We start from the raw sequence: 18861 nt of genomic DNA, 5'->3' as shown, positions 1-18861 counted from the left end.
AGCCCTCAGCTCACGCTGGTGCATGGGAATGACAAATTGTGCACGATACACTCAAAATAGGTACCTGGCCTCCCTCAAAATGCTACGCTGTGCGTGTGTATGTGTTTTTCCCAAGATGAAACGTGCTTAGTGAACAGCTCTGTGTGCGTACAACCCTTCATTACGGTTTTGTGATGACTTTCTGGTTTCTTGTGGAATTACAGAAGTGTCTTTCTGGTCTCCCCAGGTCATCTCTGCCGTGTCCAGACTCTCCCTGCACCACGTGGCACAGAACAAAGGGATCAGGTGAGCTCGCCGGCGCAGCCAAGTGATGGCGCCTCGTCCTCCCCGCCACCGCATGCCACCTGCATGCCTGGCCTCAGCCACCCGAGTCTGCAGCAGATATGCTCTGCCTGCATCTGATGCATGAATTTCCATGTGGTGTCGTGTTGCCTCTTGGCAGCAGTGGGGAGGGGCAGGCAGGGGGAGGGCCTCCAGTTCCCACCAGGGAGATGGAGCACACGTGTTCTACGGATGGGTGCAAAATCTCTTTCGATTTCGGTAATAAGATTAGCAAATTAATCCTTTCATAGACCATTGGCTATCGAGGCGCACTCCCTGCGCACCATAACTGGGGAGCTGGCCTGCTTGGTCTGGGGGCCCTCCGGGTCCCTCAGCAGGACATATCACCCCCAGTTTTAATGCCCTTTGGCTTTCAAAGCTCAGTCTCAGAGAACCCCGTGACCCCTGTGGTCTGGCCTCTGGTCTCTGACACGCAGGCAGTGGGGGTGGGGGAGGGCAGCCGCAATGAGAACGTGTGGTTGCCGATTCTGACCCACAGCTGAGGGGTCAGGGAGACGTCTCAACGGGGATCAGGTTCCAGATGGAGTGGGGATGAGCAGAGGACCTGCCCTGCCTCGGTCTCTCTGGAGGCCATGGGCCGGCAGGGTAGGGATGAGGGGTTTGGGAAGACAGAAGTAGCCCAGCCCTAGGGTGTGTGGAGTCACGCCTGGGTGCAAGTGACATGGTGAGGGTGGTCTGCTATGGTGCCCCCCTCCCCGGTGTTGTCTCTGGGGGACACTGCATGCCCAAGGCTGGGGTCCCAGGACCACGGTGCCAGGTGCCTCCAGGCCAGCACAGCTGCCCCTTGATGGGGCTGTTCACCGGGGGTCAGAGAGTCACTGGGACAGATGGGAAGGTTAGGGACCACTGCCCCCACCCCCAGGATGCATTTTGCTGTTGCATTCTCAGATGACTTAGAGATTCTGTTGAATTGGGGACTTTTGCTTTTGTTGTTTCTTATATCAGGGTCAGGACAGGTTGTTGGGGGTGTAGAGGCTACAGAGACAAGCTCCTGCACCCACCAGGCCGCTTGCACCCTAGGACATCGCTTGCACCTTGGAGCCGCCTCCCTCCCTCCAGCCCCCCAGTTGCACATGCTGATTTGCAGTGTAGCTTCTGTGAGGCCTGTAATAGGGACAGTTTAAAAACTTAATCAAGAATGAGTGTGTTATTTCTGGATATAGAGACAGCACGTAGTTTTGGTTTTGGTTTTCTGCAGAAACCTTTGTGTTCTCGGGCTTGCCCCTGCCCATACCGTGCTCTGGGTACACTTCCCAGCCTGTTCAGTGTGGCCTCTCTATACACATGTGTGTGCACACAAGTGGGCCGGAGTGAAGGGCGTGAGACGAAAGTTGATGCTGTTATGTGCTCGTTCATAAGAGGCTGGAGCGTGATCTCTTCTCTGTATCCATGTCTCCTTGAAGCAGGGCCTGGGTCCCGGGAACCCGGTTCTGTTCTTGGGGCTGATGAGCCCCTCTGGCTTTGCCCTGGACGGAGCAGTCCTGCTGTGGCTCCAGGCCCCTCAGCCCGGAGGAGGCTGACGTCATCCTGCTGTGCAGCTGGGTTGGGGGTGGTGAGGAGGAAATGAGAGGAAGGAGGTGTTAGCAGGTGTCTGCAGCCCCAGGAGGTCAGGGGAGCTCTGCTGTCTCCCACCTGCATGGCCTCCTTGCCCTCACGGCGGGTTGTCCTCTGGGCCTCTCCTGCCCTGGGCTTTCCCTTCCTCATTTGAGCCCTGATCCAGGGCTCTTCTAGAGTCCTTTCCCTCCTTAGCCCCTGGGGACAGGAGCGTTCCCCCCCCCACCCCCCCCCCGCCACGAGCTCAGGGAACGGCAACATGATGGGGCTGCCCTGCGTCCCCCCAAACAGGCTGTGATTTCCACCGGTGACTGGGCACTAACCACCAGCCCTTTATGACACTAACTAGCTCCTCGTTTAAGAAGGTTTTGCAGTGTCCCTAATTACCAAAGGTTTCGGTGTGGCCAAGCCCTTTCCTTTTTTGAAAAACCAGTCAACTGAGTCTGCAGCCCGAAGAGAGTCTTCCCAGTTTCTTGCCAGGCTGGATAGGAGCCCAGCACGCTCCTTTAGAAAAATGATCATTTTTATAGCCCTTGCACTTTGCATAATGAGCTGATTTTCCATAAAAGCCCTAATTATACTTCTCAGAGACTGATGAATAGGAGACTTAATCTGGGGGCCCCATCCTGGTGCCGGCTGGAGGATCAGAAGTGAGGCTGGGTTGGGGGTGGGGGGTCCCTGGTAAGTCATCCGGCTCTGCTGGTTGTCGGGGGGGTGGTGCAGGTCCTCCTCACAGCTAGAGCTGGCCCTCCAGAGGGAGGGATGTCCCATTTGGTGACAGATGAGAGAGCAAAAGGCGGAACTCTCCCAGGCATTGAAGCTGCAGGTGAGGCCAACGGGCCCTCAGCCCTCGAAGGTCTCCTCTGTCAGCCACCTACTCACCCATCAGCCTTAGCAAGGGTGCTCTTGGGGCCTCTGTCTCTTCTTCTGTAGGTTGGGAAGTTTCCCCTATACACCTATGCAGCACTTGACGTTCCATGGATGCCCATGGCACTGGCTGGGGTCGTGGGCAGAGAGGGGGCCCCTGAAAGCCACAGTCCCTTCCTGGCTCCTGGATCTTGTGTGACAGGGAAGGGATTCCCTGCAGGTGTAGCTAGGGTAATTACAAGTAACCAGAGGTCATTTTTCTTGTAAGTAAAAGAGGGAGGTGGGAGGGTCAGAGCAGAGCATGGAGATGTGATGGTGGAGCAGAGATTGGAGTGATGCGGCCACAAGCTGAGGAATGCTGGCATCTTAAGAGCCAGGAAAGAGGAAAGGCAACAGATTCTCTCCCGGAGCCTCCAGAAGGGACCCCGCCTGCTGACACCTTGATTTGAGCCCCTAAGGCTCTTTTCAGACTGTTCACCTCCAGAGCTGCCGGCCAGTCAGCTGTGTCCTGTGCGGCGGCAGTGTATACAGGCAGCTTTGCAAGGGTCCTGGCGCTGTGGAGAGGGGTGGGGTGGGGGGCTCTGGATCCTCGCTGGGCTGCTCCCCTGTCTTTCATTCCCCTACCCTAGGCCGCTGTCCTCTCTCTGCTGTCTTTTTACTAAATGGAAGCAAAAATCCCATGACATAAGTCTTTTTTTGTGTTGTTTTTTTTTTTAAGATTTTATTTATTCATGAGAGACACAGAGAGAGACAGAGACATAGGCAGAGGGAGAAGCAGGCTCCCTGCGGGGAGCCTGATGTGGGACTTGATCCTGGGACTCTGGGATCACACCCTGAGCTGAAGGCAGGCGCTCAACCTCTGAGCCACCCAGGCGCCCCACCCCGTGTTGTGAATCTAACCTATTTAATGTGTACAGTTCAGTAGCATTTGACACATTCTCAGTGTTGTGTGCCCACCGCCTCTGTCTGGTTCCAGAACATTCTCCAACACGAAGGGAAACCCCGTCCCTAATAGGCATCCACACCCCTCCCCTGTACCATCGCCCTGGATCCATCACTCAGCTTTCTGGATGGGCCTGATAGGGATATTTCGTAAAAAGGGCATCACATGCCTCTTGGGACCTGCTTCCTTCTCCGGGCTGTGGCGCATCAGGGCTTCATGCCTCCTCTTGATGGGATAGCATTCTGCCGTAGGGATGGGCCTCATTTGGGGTTTCAAATCATTGGCTGATGGACACGGGGTTGCTTCCACCCTTTGGCGATTGTGAATCGCGCTATGGTGAACATTCATGTTTGTTTAGATACCCGGGCTTCAGTTCTTTTGGATTGTCTTTGATATTTTGATTATTTTCTATCCAAAACATACCCACGAGTCCCCATGGAGCCAGAGGCTGAGTCCCATCCTGGTGTCCAAGGCACAGACTATGGTTGCACAGCGGCAGTGATGCCTGCCTTGCCTGAGTGGCTGTCTCCTGGAGGGCGGGGTTTCCGTCCCTTGTGCGATGCAGAAGCAGCAGCTGGGGGTGGGGGAGGGCTGCCAGGCCTTGAGAGGGGAGTGGCTGCTGGGACTGGCCCTGGGGCTCCCCCATCACAGGGCCTCCTGCTTGTTGTCACCCTGAAACTCTGCTGTCGAAAGTTAATTTGGGGTGCCTGGGGTTCCTCACGCTTGGTCTTTTGCTGCAGTCTGGGAAGCCTCAGCCCCATCTGAGAGAGGCCGGGCTACAAGGCAGTCAGGGCAGGGGGCGTGGGCAGGGGCAGGGGTGGGCAAGACTGGATGCCCCCACCCCCGCCCAACCCCCAGCAGATGGAACGGCTTTTCCTGTTTGAAGTGAATTCTCAGAATGTCAGACGCACCCTGATCCAAATCTGAGCACAGGAGAGCATTCTGGAACCAAAAAGAAGCACTTCTCGTCTCATTGCTGGGTAGAGGACCTGCTCTTTGGACTTTGTGTGTGTCTGGGGAACTCAGAAGTTCTCATGGGCTGCAGACAAAAGGCACAGCCGCTTTGCTTTGGGTAAAGATGGGGTCTCCTGTCTTTGTCCTGAAGTGAGTGTCTCAGTGGGAGCCTGCGGGGGGTGGGAGACCCAGTGCTCTCCGAGATCCTAGGGAGGAGAGGAGGGATTTCCTCCTCCCTTAAAGGAGCCATTCCTAAGCAAAGGTCCCGTGGTGCTGTGAAGCCCCAGCCACTCCTCGAGGCGACCTGTGGCTGTGGACACGGCTGTGGCTCTTGGGCACCATCCCCAGGCCTCTCCTTGGGCCCTTCCCTGCCAGTGTCCCTTTCCCGTCTGGTGCCACCTGGTTAATTCCAGGTAATTGGACTCCACGAGAGGTTTGGACGGAGAGTGGCTGTTTTCATGTGCTTAGCTCATTCTGCCAGCAAGATAGTTCTAAATGTCCCACCTGGTGGCACCAAGCGCCTGGCTGCTTGTCTTGCGTGGAGAGCCCGTGTTCCTCTCCCTTCCGTGGTGATGATGGGGCCGGCATCCTCGGCCATTGGGGATTCGTTCCCCTTCCCAGGAGGGGCTCAGGTGAGGCCTCCCACGGTGTGCTCTGGCCACACAGGGCAGCTTTCCAGCTGGTGCCTGCCCCACTTGCCCAGTTGGGGTGACGACAGCTCAGGGAGGATGGCATCCGTGTTAAGCACCAAGCCCCAGCCTGGTTCAGTTGCTCCCTCACTCCCATGGCCTCGGCTTTTCTCTCTCCCCACATTTGCCAGGCCCACTGCTTAGGCCTCCAGGCTTGGGCAGAATGGGCCTTGTCACCTGGTACGTGTGTGTGCATGTGCCTGGTGTGTGCATGCCTGTTTGCTCTCTTTTCCTGCATACCCATCTGGTATCTTGCATTCTGGTATCTTCGTGTCCGTTGGCATGCCAGCAGCTGAATCTGAACACAGACATCGTATGCCAGCTGGGGCAGGGGGTGCCCAGTGTATTCCAGATCCTTCCTGGGGGCTCCGTTGAAGGTTTAAGAAGGATGGCACTCCTTGTGGTGAAGGCAGGGGTGGGAGGGTAGGTGTGTGGCCGTCGTGCCTGGGAGGTGTTGGAAGAGAGGGTGTAGGGATGGGGAGGGAGGGACCTTCTGGTTTAATGACCCTGGATCTGGCGTGGCAGCCAGGCTGGTGATGGCGGTGTCACTAGGGGTGGGAGTGGGGGATACCTCAGGTAGCGAAGGCGGCTTGTGTCGTATGGGCCGGGCCCCAGGGTGAGGGAGCACATTTGGGTGTGCCTCTGCCTAGCCCGCTCTGCCCATCCCTGGCCCGGGGTGTGTGTGGCACCCAGAACCTGCCTCAGAGGAGGGGGGCCGCCAGGGCAGCTACCACTCCAGTGAGGAAGAGGGTGCAGCAGGGGCAGTGGGTGCCTTTTCCACTCACCTGACAGTGACACCAGCTTATCCTGGCCCCTCCTGGGAAGGACCGTTATGTTGATCCTTCCACCCCCCTACTTGGTGACAGTGACCCACTGTCGGAGAGGAGGGACAGCCCCGGGGGCAGAGGGGAGAGCCAGACCCTGATCTTGGTGGCACCTGTCCATGCTGGCCACCTTTCCTGTTACCTGGTGCCTGCCCTTTCCTCCCTGGGACACCTGAGTGGTTGCTGCCTGCATGCGAGCTGTGGCCACTGTGAATGGGGTTGTTGTCAGGACGGTGGGGAAGACCCGGACAGTGTGCGTTAGTGTGGGCCCTGATGCATGGTGGCCAGGTGACTGTGAGTGAGTCTGTCCCTACCACGGGCTTCGGGAGGGACCCTACCTCATGTCCTTACCCAGTTGCTAAAGAACTCAGGGAACACCTGCCTGCGCTTCTCTCCGCCACTTCACGGTGGACACCAGAGCTGGAAAGACACGTTAGTTGTTCAAAAGTGTATTACTCAGCCCTTTTTGTGCGGGGGCCAAGGGGAGCTGCTGCCTGCGGGAGGGCCGTGCACGGCCAGATGCAGCTTCCCGGGGGCTGTCAAGGGCCGGAGCATAGCCGATTGCTGGGCCCTGCGCCCACCCAGGGCTCTAGGGCCAGGCGGGCTGCCTTTGCCATCCTGCCGTCCTGCTGTCTGCTCACCCATGGAGCATGCTCCCCTGGCTGCTCTCACGGTCTTATTGTGTCCCCTCTCTCCCCCTCCCTCCCATCCTCTGTTCATGCAACCAGTCAGCTCTCCATGCATACATCTGTCCCTCTCCCCCATCCATCCCCCATCTGTCCATCCATCCACTTATTCATCCATCCTTCCACCCACCCATCTGTCCTTCCATCCTTCCTTCTGATTCCATCCATCCATCACCTTTCTGCTCATATGTCCACCTATCCATGTGTCTCTCTGTTCCCCACCGACCTACCCGCCCATTTGTCTACATGTCTGTCCATCTATCGTCGATCCTCCCTCTGCCTGTTTCATGTGAATGTGGCTTGGTTGGTCTCAGCCTGGAGCTATGAAGCCCACGGCCTCCGGCTCAGTTAAGGTCTGGCGTGGTAATTGAGGCCCCGTCTGCTCCTCAGCTGTGTTTGCTCCTTGGGGGGGATGGCGGACAAAGGGGTGACCCAGCCGACCTGGGTGGTGGCGGGACGCCCTGTTAGTTTCCTGCTCCTGAGCCCATGTGGCCTCATTGGAATAGTGGGGTCACAGTTAAAACTCCCTCCCAGAGCTGTTGTGAGGATTAGGCGACCTCCACCAAGTGCTCAGCACAGGCCCCGGTAGGGGGAGGGGCCACCTCGCTTGCTCGGTTTTCTCTTCTGCAAATGGGGGTCTGCACCCACCAGGAGGGCTTAGTGGGCTGAAGCAGGTCGTGTGTGAATTTTCTACCTCCCGTTTGGTGGGGGGGTGTGTAGGCTCTGCCTGAGGACGAGCGCCATGGTGCCCAAGCTGCAGGAGCCCAGGGCTACCGCTCCACTTAAGGTGCTCATGGAACACGTGAGGGGACAGCGTGCATCCAAGCGCAAGCATCTGCCCCAATTTGTGGCTCGTAAGTGTCACACCAGCCCCCTCCGCCGGGGCCTTCCCAGGGCAGCTTGGGTGCCCACGTTCAGAATCATAACGGGGGAGATGTCCCTGGTGCCCACATTGGCCTTCCTCGCTGACAGATGTCCCTGTGCCCAGACAAGAGAATCACTGTCCGATGAAAATCCCGGGAGTGTGAGCTGCCTCCTGGGCTGAAGACCGGTCTGCGCTGGGCAGTGAGACGGAAACGACAGAGGGCAGGGGCCTAGCACATTTGCCGACCCTTGCAGACTCATGAGGCCCCCAGGGCTGAGTGTCATACCCCTCGCCCAGCTCCCACAGCTTGGCGTCCACAGCCTGGCACCTTCATGCTGGAAGAGCCCTTCGTCCCTCTTTTTATGTGTGGGGAAACTGAGGCTGAGGGAGCATCCCTTTCCCAGGGTCCTTTACCTAAGGAAGTCAGCAGTCACCTCTTTTTATTCATTCATTACTTTACTTGCTCATTCATTTATTCAGTCAGTCATTCATTCACTCATCTGTCTGTGGCTGGTGATGTCTGGCCCCAGGCCAGGCACTGGGACACAGCCAGAACTGGCCACTGTCAGGTAAGAAGACGGACACAGGACCCTGGTCACAGGTGGGTGGACGTGCTGCGGCGAGATGCAGGGCAAGGTGGAGTGAGTGGGGGACATGACCCGAACCCCAGGGGCACGAGGTGAGGGGCCAGCCCTGATACACTCGGGTCTGGCTACTGCTGTGCTCTTCAGCAGGTGCCTCAGCCCAGGGCTGTTTCCCCACCTCTGAAAGAGAGGCCTCCATTGACTGATGATCAGAGCCTGTGGTGCGGGCCCAGGGCCAGCGAGCCCCGTCTGGTGGTTCCCTGGTCAGGAGATCCTGGGGTGGGTGGGTGTGGGCTGGATGTGGCTTTAACAGCATAGGCCCCAGGCCCGTGAATGTGGGCTCACTGGGGAAAACCCTGTGGACCTTAATCCAGTGGCAGGTGTCCTTAAAAGAGACATGGGCAGAGGAGGGGCTGTGTGAGCATGGAGGCGGAGGCTGGAGGACCGGGCTGTAGCCCAGAGACACTGGGGCCCCCAGGAGCTGGGAGGGGCAGGAGGAGCCTCCCTAGAGCCTCGCATGGTCGGGCCTACCCTTGGATTAGGACTCCAGGCCTCCAGTACTGAGAGCATGAATTTCTGCCAGTGTAAGCCACCTAGTTGGTGGTCCTTGGTTATTGGCGGCCCCAGGACCCCAGCACCGTGTGCTCTGGGCCAGGGCAGGTGGGGGACCCCAGCCTCCAGCATGCCTGGTGTGTGGAGTGTGAAGCTGCACTTCCCAGACACTGATGGACACCCCTGCGAGCCCCAGCTCTGTCCTTATGCAGCCCCTGCCCCGAGACCTGCCTGCAGGGGGGATTGGGGTGTTCAGAGACCCCCTCCGGTTAGCAGGAAGGGAGGGTGGGCCTCCAAGCACAGGGGCTTCTACCCCTGTGGGGGCCCTGTCCCCAGCGCACTGGTTGTTGGGGGCAATGCACATGTCCACATGTCCTGGGTCCAGAGTCCTCTCACCTCTGTCCTTCCCTCCGGGGAGCAAAGATGGCTTCACTCTGTGATGAGCGAAACAATAAAAGCCTGCTTCTTCAGCAAATATCACCATTAAAAATTTATCAGGGCAGCTGTGCAACATTATCAGATCTTTTTCAGAGACCGAGCAGAAAGTGTTGTCATGCTGTGGGATTTATACACGTGCGGAAGGGATGTGGGGTCATTGAAAGTGCCCACGGGGCAGGGGTGATGTCCTTGCACGGGGGCGACGTTGGGGCTGTGGCCTGGGAGGGGGCCTGTCCTTAGGAGGCCATGCTCTCTAGCCCCGAGCTGGGCTCCCTGCAGTGGGGATGGCCCGATGCAAAATAAATGTAGAAACACACGGCAAGATTCACCATTGGTTCGCAAGAGTTTTCCCGGTGCTTTGGACACGTCCAGCTGCGTGCACCGCCAGTGCCCTCTGAAGCCAGAGGCTGGTGTCTCTCCTCACTGGCAGTGGGCCTCTGGTCGCAAAGGGACTGTTTCCCCCATGTCACCCGGGCTGCTCTTGTCACCGTGGTTCTCATCTGTCCTGTCCCTCCTCGGGATCGGCTGCTCCTGAAGTCCAGGTCCTGCAGCAGCGACAAAGAGCCCCCAAGTGCCAGTGGTGGCTCACTTCCAGCAGCGAGCATGCGTGACCTGCTCACACGGCTTCATGTCACCTGTCCCCAGCCTTCTGCTGGAACAGAGTGGCCGTTGCAGCGGGGAAGTGGACACGGCAGCCTGTGTGCCGGCCCCTGCAGTCTTGGGCTCATCAATGAAGCTGGGATGCTCGATGTCATGAACCCAGACTGTTGAGCTGCTCATCTAGGGGAGGGGGAACTCCTCTGTGCCCCAGAGGAGGACACTGGAGTCCAGAGGCTGAGTGACTTTCTGGAGGTCATGTGCCGAGGGAGTGGTAGAGCTGAGCAGGGCTGGGAGCCCACCGTGTCACCCTCACCTGCCCTCCTCGCACAGGAGAGAGGGGTCTTGGCACTGTTTCTCCTTGACCTTCCTAGTCCCTCAGTGTCCCAACCTCCTCCTCTTCTATTTTCATTCATTTATTGAACTTTTGATTGTTTTGAATACTCCTGAGCCTGCCTGCCAACCCTGGAACTAGAACCTTCCGGCTCACAGGGCATGAGGAGACTCACAGCCCGGCCCTGACCCCGCGCTCACCACCTGCTGGCTCCCTATCAAGTTAGTTTTAGTAAATCCCATGCCTGGCTCTGTCTCATCTTTGTTGTCTTGGAGCTTTAATCCAGAGAATTGGTCAGGTTGACTCTGGGGACTCGCTGTGTCCTCTCGCTGTCCTCTGATGTGGCAGGTTGTGGCCTGTGGCCCTGGGTCCTGGGTAGTGACCCTGTTCTGGTGCCCTCTCCCTGCATCGCAGCCTCCTGTGGGTTAGTGCTCTGCATGCCAGCCTCCACTGGGGGGCCAAGGCTTTTGGCCCCACTTTGCAGAGGAGGACCTAGAGTTCCCGAGGGGGCACCCCTAGCCCTGGTCTCCTGGCCAGTCAGTGGTAATGCTGGGCTCCACCCCACGGCCCTCGGATGGGAGCCAGTGGGGAGCTGGGGTCCCGGGTCCTGGGCCCAGCACTGACTCGACACCAGGCCAAGTGTTTCGGCCCTTCCAGCCTTCCTGCAGGGCCACCCCTGGAGCAGTGGAGGCTCCGTTCCCGCTTGGGGGTTACTGCTGGGAGACCTGGACAGGTGCCCACCCTGACCTGGCACTAGGGGCTCAGGCCCTCCCCCATGCCGAGCTGCGTGGGGCAGAGACATCTGGCTGGCTTTGTCTCTGGTCCCCAGTGGGGTTGGTATCTGCAGAAGGCTGCGTCTTCTGCTGTTTGGTGAACTCCTGTCTTGGTCCCTCAGCTCCTCGAGCACCTCCAGAGCCCTGGACATCACTGCCGTATGGGAGTCTGGCTGACAGGCCTGGTGCAGGGTTTGGTTGGGATGGTGTCCAGCCAGGGCCCCTCCCAGGAGGGCCGCGCAGTGTGGCGCTAGAGCTGGGAGTTGGCTGGGCTCTTGGCCCTAAAGGCTCCAAGCTGGGAGGTGGCCCTCCTGGCACACTGGCCCATGCCCAGCCCCCCACCCAGGGCCACCTCCAGACCCAGGGCTGGCGCCCCCCAGAAGGGCCAAGGCCCGGTTCTACCCTGCAGGGACCACGGCCCACCCCGCGATGTGCGGTGGGGGTGCTGTTGTTCATCCTTGTCCTTGCCTGGGCCCAGGGCAGCCCTCTCCTGGGGACACTGCAGCACGGAGCTCCCCCCGGCCTGACCTGTCCCCCATGTGTGCTGCCCTCAGAGGTCCAGGCCCTAGGGGGATGAGTCTGAGGGTGGGAGCAACAGAGGGACAGGGTAGGGGGCCCCCAGATGCCTTGGTTGGGGCACCTTTGCAGAGGAGGTGATGTGTGATTCAACCCCCAAGGTTGAGCAGCGACAGGTCTGGGGCAGGAGAGGCTCTGGGAGGGAATGCATGTGGAGTCCTGTGGGACGGAGAGGGGCCAGGGACAGTGGAGGAGACCACGGGGAGAGAGATGAGCAGGGGTTCTCTGTGCCTCTCTGAGTATGAGCCCTGGGGTGGGGCCACAGGGGGCGGGGGTCCCCGGGGGAGGGGGAGTGGCAGCAGGAGGTTGCTGGGTGCAGGGATGACGCCCAGGCCCTGGGGCTGCTGCCCACGCCGTGGCCAGATGCCTGGACACATGTGGGGGCCACGGGCTTGCTCCCACCCGGGTTTCTTCTGCTTTTGGGGGCCGGCCTGGTTGCGAGCCCAGCCCTGCCCCTTCCTGGCTGGTCTTCTTGGCCAGCTGTCTTCGCTTCCCCTGGGCTGTGCCGTCCTCATCTGAGGAGATGGTAGCACCCATCTCACAGGCAGCTGTCACTTGAGGATGCCCTGTCCTCCTCCCAAGGCTCCCTGGGCCCCTCGTTTGTGAATGGGGGGTTTCCTCCAGGAGGGTGTGTGCCCCACCGCACCCCAGACCCCTGGCCAGCAGGTGGAGGCTTGACCAGGCTGCCCCGGGGCCGACCCTGCCTCTGGGCAGCAGTGCTGTGATGAAGGGGTGGCCGGAGCTCTCTGGGAAGCTGACGTCCCCCTGGAGTGCAACCTGTCTCACCAGAAAGAACCACACAATGGATGAGTGATGCAGGCTATGCAGCACGGCAATCATGGGCAGGCCAGGTTTGGCCTCTCCGTCGTGGGAGGTCTGCCAAGGGCAGGGTCTCTGGCTCTGGGGGCCCGCAGAGGCCTTCTTAGAACACGGTGATTTGGGGTACCCAGCTGACATTTCCCAGGAGATGAGCAGGAAGTGGGGGGCACAAGGGTGCCTCCAGCTCTGTGTCACCCAGTGCACCCCCACCCCCATGGTTTGTTCTCGGAGGTGAGAGCATGATGACTCAGAGAGGGCAGGGGCCTTGCCTGAGATCACACAGCCCTTCAACGGTTCCCCATCTATTTTCTGAGAAGATCTGCTCTGCTGGCCCACCAACCTGTCCTCCCTGTGTCAGCCGTGTGAATTTGACACTCGGCTAGGCCAGTGAACGTTCCCGATTTCCCCCACCCCCACTACCACTGGTGTGTCCACCGCAGGCTCAGAGGAGGCACTGGGCCATGCAATCAGGGGAGCAGAGGGGATTGGGAGGCTCGAGCCCCATTACAGGCCTGCCCTGGTCCCAGAAGGGGCATTTCCAGGGGCTGCTAGCCATGGACTTGGGAAAGGAGAAGAGGGAACAGCGTTTGTTTCCAGCAGCTTCCAGAGTGTTCCGCAGCTGTGGATTTCAGTCTGCGTCCCTAGCTGCCCTGGTGGGAGCCATTTGGTGCTGCAAAGACACCATTGGGGTAGGGAGTGGATCTACCTTAGGTCCAGGAGGCTGACGGGCTTTGGAACCTTCCACTAACCACCCCCACCTACCGGCCCGCTTGCTCCTCGGCGATCGGCCTGTCATCCATCCGTCCTGCACTGCGGTGCCTCCTCTCAGCCTCACGTGCCTCTCCCTGCCCAGCGTGTCCAAGCTTGGGCACCATTCCCTAGGGCCAAGGTCAGAGAATATTTGGGAGCTCTGGCCCCTCAGTACCCAGTTTGGAAACTCCCCGTGGAGAGTGTGCCTTGGTTTTCTGTTGGCAGAAATGGGGATGATGCACAGAGGCCTTGGCGTTGGGACCCCTTCCCTGCTGGGCCAGGCGGGCTCCCTGGTGGCCATGGCAGGGCAGGCAGGGCTGTGCAGGCTTCGGGGATTTCCTGCCTCCCCCCGTGCTGGGGAGGGACTGCCAGGGAGGGACCAGACTGACCAGGAGCAGCTGCGGGGGCTGGGCCCTGCTCCTCGCGGAGAACGGCCCCTGACCCCTGGCCTTTCCGCTCCTAGCTGCTGCCTTCCCAGAAGCGCACCGGAAAACCACAAATACATTGAGCTTTGTGGCTGCTGAGAAGTGGTGGGGCAGCTCCAGGCTCCTCCCTCTGTGCGGCCCCAGGCAGCACCCTGTATTCCCTCTCCACCCCCAGCTCACAGCGCCTTCCTCCACCTGGGGGTTGGGGGTGTTTGGAAGCAAGGGCAGAAGCTGCCTGGCTGGAATTTGGAGGGTCACTTGGGCTTCCTCTCTGGGGAAGTGGGAGAGGACTTGCCACACCTCCCTGCTGGCCCCTGCCTCCCCCCTTGACCCCCGCCTCCCCCTTGCCCTGCATGGTGGCTGGGCCTGCCTCCACCAGCTGTGGCTTCACTCTGTGTCCCCCTATCCAAGCCCCCACCACACGGAGGCACCGAGACCCTCCTGTCTCTGTGCTGACTTTGGTTTAAGACCCTGTATGTAATGTGGCGCCTGGGGGGCTCACTTGGTTAAGTGCCCAACTCTGGTTTTGGCTCAGGTTGTGATCTCTGGGTCCTGGGATGGAGCCCCATGTTGGGCTCTGCGCTCAGCATGGAGTCTGCTTGGGACTGTCCCTCTGCCTCTGCCCCTGCCCCTCACCCACCCAGACCACCACCTCCCCCACCTGCTCTTTCTCCAAAATAAATAAATCTTTAAAATACAAACAGACAAAGGCCTCTGGTGGTCAGTACCAGGCTGGCCCACTTGTCACTGCTCCTTGGCTGCAGCCCCAGCCACGCTGAGCCAGCGCATCCCCGAGCGCGCAGGCATGTTATGTTGTTCGTCCGACCGGGCTGCGTCAGTCCTCCAGCCCTTACCTCACGACCACATCCACCATCACCCCTGGCCTCCACCGCCATGGGTGCCAGGACCTGTGGGAACCATGCCCACACTGCATCTCCTGTCATCCCACAAAATGCCTGTGCCGCAGGGGGTTTAATCCCCATCATTTTACAGATGAGTTAACTGAGGCTGGGGGCTCAGATCCTTTGGAAACTCTGGCCAACTCCGACCCCTATCTGATTCGAGGCTGGAACTCTGCCCTCGGTCATACTTTGCTCTCCATGTCGGCTCCCCGGCCACCTCCTGTGAAGCCCTCCTTATTTCCCCAGGCCAGGACTGCCCACCTGCCTGGAGCCTTTCCTCCTGCACCCTGCACCCTCCGGCCGTGTGTGGCCTTCATGCGGAGTGTGGATCGCCCTCTTCTCCAACACTAGGTATATATAGCCTGAGCCGGGTGTGGGCGTGGGTGGGGTACACCAGCCGGTGCTGCCCCCTGATGCGATGGCCTCTCCACACTGGGTGGGGTGACGGGCTGAGAAGAGAAACGAGATCCGTTGGCTTGTTTTGACAGTCAGGGCTGTTTAGTAGGAGAGCTGTTTTTAATAAGGAAACCCTGGTGCTTCAAGGTCTCCCAGCCAATTAGCAGGCGGCACCCAGGTGACTCTCTCAATAATTAAACGGGCCTGTCAGGTCCTCCAGGCTGCACTTCTTTTTTTTTTCCTTAAAGATTTTATTTATTTATTCATGAGAGACAGAGGCAGAGACATAGGCAGAAGGAGAAGCAGGCTCCATGCAGGGAACCCAATGTGGGACTCGATCCTGGGACTCCAGGATCACGCCCCTAGCGGAAGGCAGGCACTAAACCACTGAGCCACCCAGGGATCCCCCCCAGGCTGCACTTCTTGTTGGGCCTTTCAAGTTTGTGGGGCTGCGGGTACCCTGGCCAGCTGGTGCCAAAGGGGGTGTTGCCCCCTGCCCTGTCCACTACGCCCCCTCCACGCTGGCCACTTCCTTCCCACCAGCCCCTGGGCTCACCTGGGCTCACCTAGGGAGATGAAGCTGACCCCGATGGCGACCTGGTGCCAGGCCCTCCCACAGCCCCACTGCACCCCATTCTGAGGCCAGTTTCAGAATAGGAAACTGAGGCCTGGCCAGAGACGTGAGCTGCCCACATAGGGTAGGGCCAGTGCTGGACATGGAAGCACTTTGGTCTCCCACATTTGGGACTAGGTGACCAGCACTGAAGTTCCCATGTTCCGGGACATTCCCTGGTCCCAGGCATACTGGGTGGCGGTCGTCCCCTGCAGGCAGTGCCGGGTGCTTAGGTACCCCCAGGCCTGTGGGGCCCAGTCTGCTCGCTGGGGGCCTTGGGCTGGCCTCACCCTCCAGCATGGGAACCCAGGGTGCTGGCCCTCACCTGTCCCTGGAGCACACCAAGGTGGCCAGGGAGGACCAGAAACACTCACGACCCTGCAGGTGGACATGGGCTTTAGAGGTCACTTGCATGGAGCATTCTATTCTGTGAGTCGGAATTTGCTTTCTTCTTGAACCCTTGAGGTGAAGGATGAAGTCGGATGTGTCTCAGACCCTCCTGGATCCCATTCATCTGAAGGCCTGCAGAATGTAGGAGAATGAACGCTGAAGCCTAGGTCCCGGGGTGGTGCTGGGTGATCCTGAATACCCATGTAGGGGCCAAGCCCTGACCAGGAAGCGTTCTCACCTTCCGGAGTGTGGACTTCTGTGTCTGGGGGACACTCCTTGAGGCATCGAGTCTGTGGGGTGGGTTGGAGGACCCAGTGATGGTGCCGACCCTGCGGTCCCCTGTCTCCAGGAGTCGGCACCTGGAGCTATTGTTCAAGAGGCTGTGGGGACCTCGGGGACAGCCTGTGTCTGCACTCTGGACCAGTCAGGGGCTCTGGGGGTGGGCCACTTAGAGGGATGGAGGGTGACCCAGCTGTCATGTGGGGGACACTCGCTGGGTAGAAGGACTCAGAGGTGCACTGTGTTACCTTGTTTCATCTCAAGTGACTACCGATATTCTACAGTTGGGGAAACTGAGGTGGGGGGGAGTGTGCCCTGCTCAGGGCCACATGGTGAGGCTGGATTCGAACCCGGATCTCAGTTGTTCACTCTCCTCACAAGGCCTCCTGTAAAATGAAGGTGACAGAGGTCGTGGGGTCTCTGTTTTGGCTTCTGGCCAGTACTCGATTTCTAGGGTGTGGGGGATCGAGCCGGGGCGGAAAGAGGGGGCAGTTCCAGCTGCTGGATGCTGAGGTTGTCCTGGTGGGGGAGGGGAGACTGAGGGGGCTCCTGGGGAGCAGCGGCATGACCCGCACTCACTGCCCCCGGGAGGAGGGGTGCTGGGGAGCTGGGTGGGCGGAGTGGACACAGCCTGACGCTGTTCTGCTTCTGGCCCTGGCGTCCCTGTCATTCCCGAGGTGGTCCAAGTGGGAAAGTTGGCTTCCCAGAAGCTGGGGACAAGGAAGTGCATGCTCAGGAAGGGTCTGATGGGACAGGAGGAGCCCATCCTGCTGCGAGGGAGGCCCAGGGGACCAGCTCTGGGGTTTAACCCGCGGTCATTTCTGCACAGACTGTTCTGTTCTGTGGGGCTTCCTTCTTGTCCTCTCCTCCTAAAGAGCAGGAGGTTGACATTGTTCAGGTCAGGATGTCTTGTCGGGGTGGGGGGAGGGCAGGGAGGACAGGGGAGTGGGAGGTAGGTGCTGGGGGGGTAGATGCAGCACAGGGTTGGGGGATAGGGGTAGGTGCTGGAGGCAGATATGGGGGGCGGGGGATGGGGGTAGGTGCTGGGGGTCCAAGGGGGTAAATGCAGCATGGGGTAGGGGATAGGGGTAGGTGCTGGGGGCAGATATGGGGGCGGGGAATGGGGGTAGGTGCTGGGAGCAGATACGGGGGGGCAGGGGTTGGGGGAGGTACAGGGGAGTAGATGCAGCATGGGGTGGGGGGCTGGGGGTAGATGCAGGGGGATGGGGGTGTGGGATGGTCAGCCAGTCCTGGCCACAGCGTGACCACAGTCACCCCTGATCTAGGTCCTTTCTGGCTTTAAGGTAAAGTGGGAACATCGCCCCGTGCAGCACCCTCTGTGCACACTGGGAACCCGGTGTCAAACTGGGTGACTTGAATACCTCTATGTGGTTGCTCAGAAGCTCTCCTTGAAGACGCTTTCCTGGCTCTGCTTTGGGGCTGATGTGTATTGTTGTTTTGGGAGAAGGCGGAAAAACAGCTTGAGACTGTCTGACGTCCATCTGTCTGTCTGCCCATCCACCCTGCAGCCCACCCGATGTCCTAGCTTCTCTTCCCCTCCTCCCCCCACGTCTCATTCCCGGTCCATCAGCCCACAAATCAGGCCATGTCCCTCCTGTCCTCCCAGACAGCCATCCGTCTGTCATCCACCCATTTGTCTGTCTGTCCGTGCCTTTCTGGTGCCAGGCTCCGTGCTGGGCGAACATAGCCCCAGGCTGAGCACATTATCAGATCTTCCCACGTGGCCGGGGGTTAACTAAATCTTGGGGGAAGCTAGGTCTTGGGGGCCAGGGTGGGGCAGGGGACCCGGGGCAGTGTGGATGGGCCATGGCACCCTGCATTCCTGTCTCATCTTGGGGTCAGTCCCCCACAGCCAGGGGGTGCCCTCCCCCCACTCTGGCCCCTGCCATCTGACATCATCTGTCTTTGGCTGTGACAAAAGTGAACTGGGCTCGCAGTTCCATTCTCCAGGGGGGGCTCATCCCCCTGGAGAGGGATCGTCAGGATAGAAGCACATTCTGAGCCACCCAGGTGGACACTTGGTCTGAGGACACTGAGGGCTATGTCCCCCCGAGCCCAGCAGGGGAGCTTCCTGACCCATCGCCCCCCTTCTGTCCCAGACGCACTTTGGGACTGACAGCATTGGCGGGGACCCTGGGCACCCCCGAATACGGAACCATGGGATTGGAAAATAAAGATCCTTGAGTCCAGGGAAGCCGGCTGGTCAGTCTCAATACAATGTGAACGTGAGAGGCCCTGACAAGGCCTGCAAGGAGAAGTGCTTCCGCCTGACCTGAGTGCCCCTTGCCCTGTCCTGCTGCCCAAGCCGCACCCCCCGTCACCCCCAGGAACTCTGTCCCTCGCCCCTCTGCAGGTGTCCACCGTGTATGAAATCAGCCTTAGGATTGGACAGAGCAAAGATCACTTGTCCTTGTCAGGAGTGGTTTTGTTGGGAGGCAGATGCAGGTTCAGGGGCCAGAGAGGGGGTGGCATGGGACAGATGGCAGGAGAGATGTGTGGATGGCTCCTCAGGCACAAGGCTGAGGGAGAGGATTGTGGCAGGGGCTGGGGGGGCCCCCTGAAGTGCAGAGGCAGGACTGTCACACTGGTGAAAGCTTCCTGCTGTCCCTGGCCCAGTTCCCTCGTGGGCAGCAGGGCCGGGGGCGGGTGGTGGTGCCTACGGAGGTGACCTCCAGTGTCCCAAGGCTA

At 59.6% G+C, this 18861-nt stretch overlaps 1 protein-coding gene across 7 annotated transcripts in view; it reads left to right on the top strand.

Moving 5' to 3' along the window:
* The window catches only part of VAV2 (vav guanine nucleotide exchange factor 2), a 161632-nt gene that overhangs the window by 86390 nt on the left and 56381 nt on the right, over positions 1-18861 (top strand). For all 7 annotated transcript variants that reach the window (XM_025982120.2, XM_025982123.2, XM_025982121.2 and 4 more), the window contains exon 3: positions 227-285. In XM_025982120.2, the coding sequence (XP_025837905.1) occupies positions 227-285 (59 nt within the window). The remainder of the gene's footprint in view (positions 1-226; positions 286-18861) is intronic.

The sequence above is a fragment of the Vulpes vulpes genome, chromosome 2, assembly GCF_048418805.1.
Source record: "Vulpes vulpes isolate BD-2025 chromosome 2, VulVul3, whole genome shotgun sequence".
Classification (NCBI taxonomy): domain Eukaryota; kingdom Metazoa; phylum Chordata; class Mammalia; order Carnivora; family Canidae; genus Vulpes; species Vulpes vulpes.
Note: the sequence above shows the minus strand (reverse complement) of the source record. Positions and strands in the feature narration are given on the sequence as shown.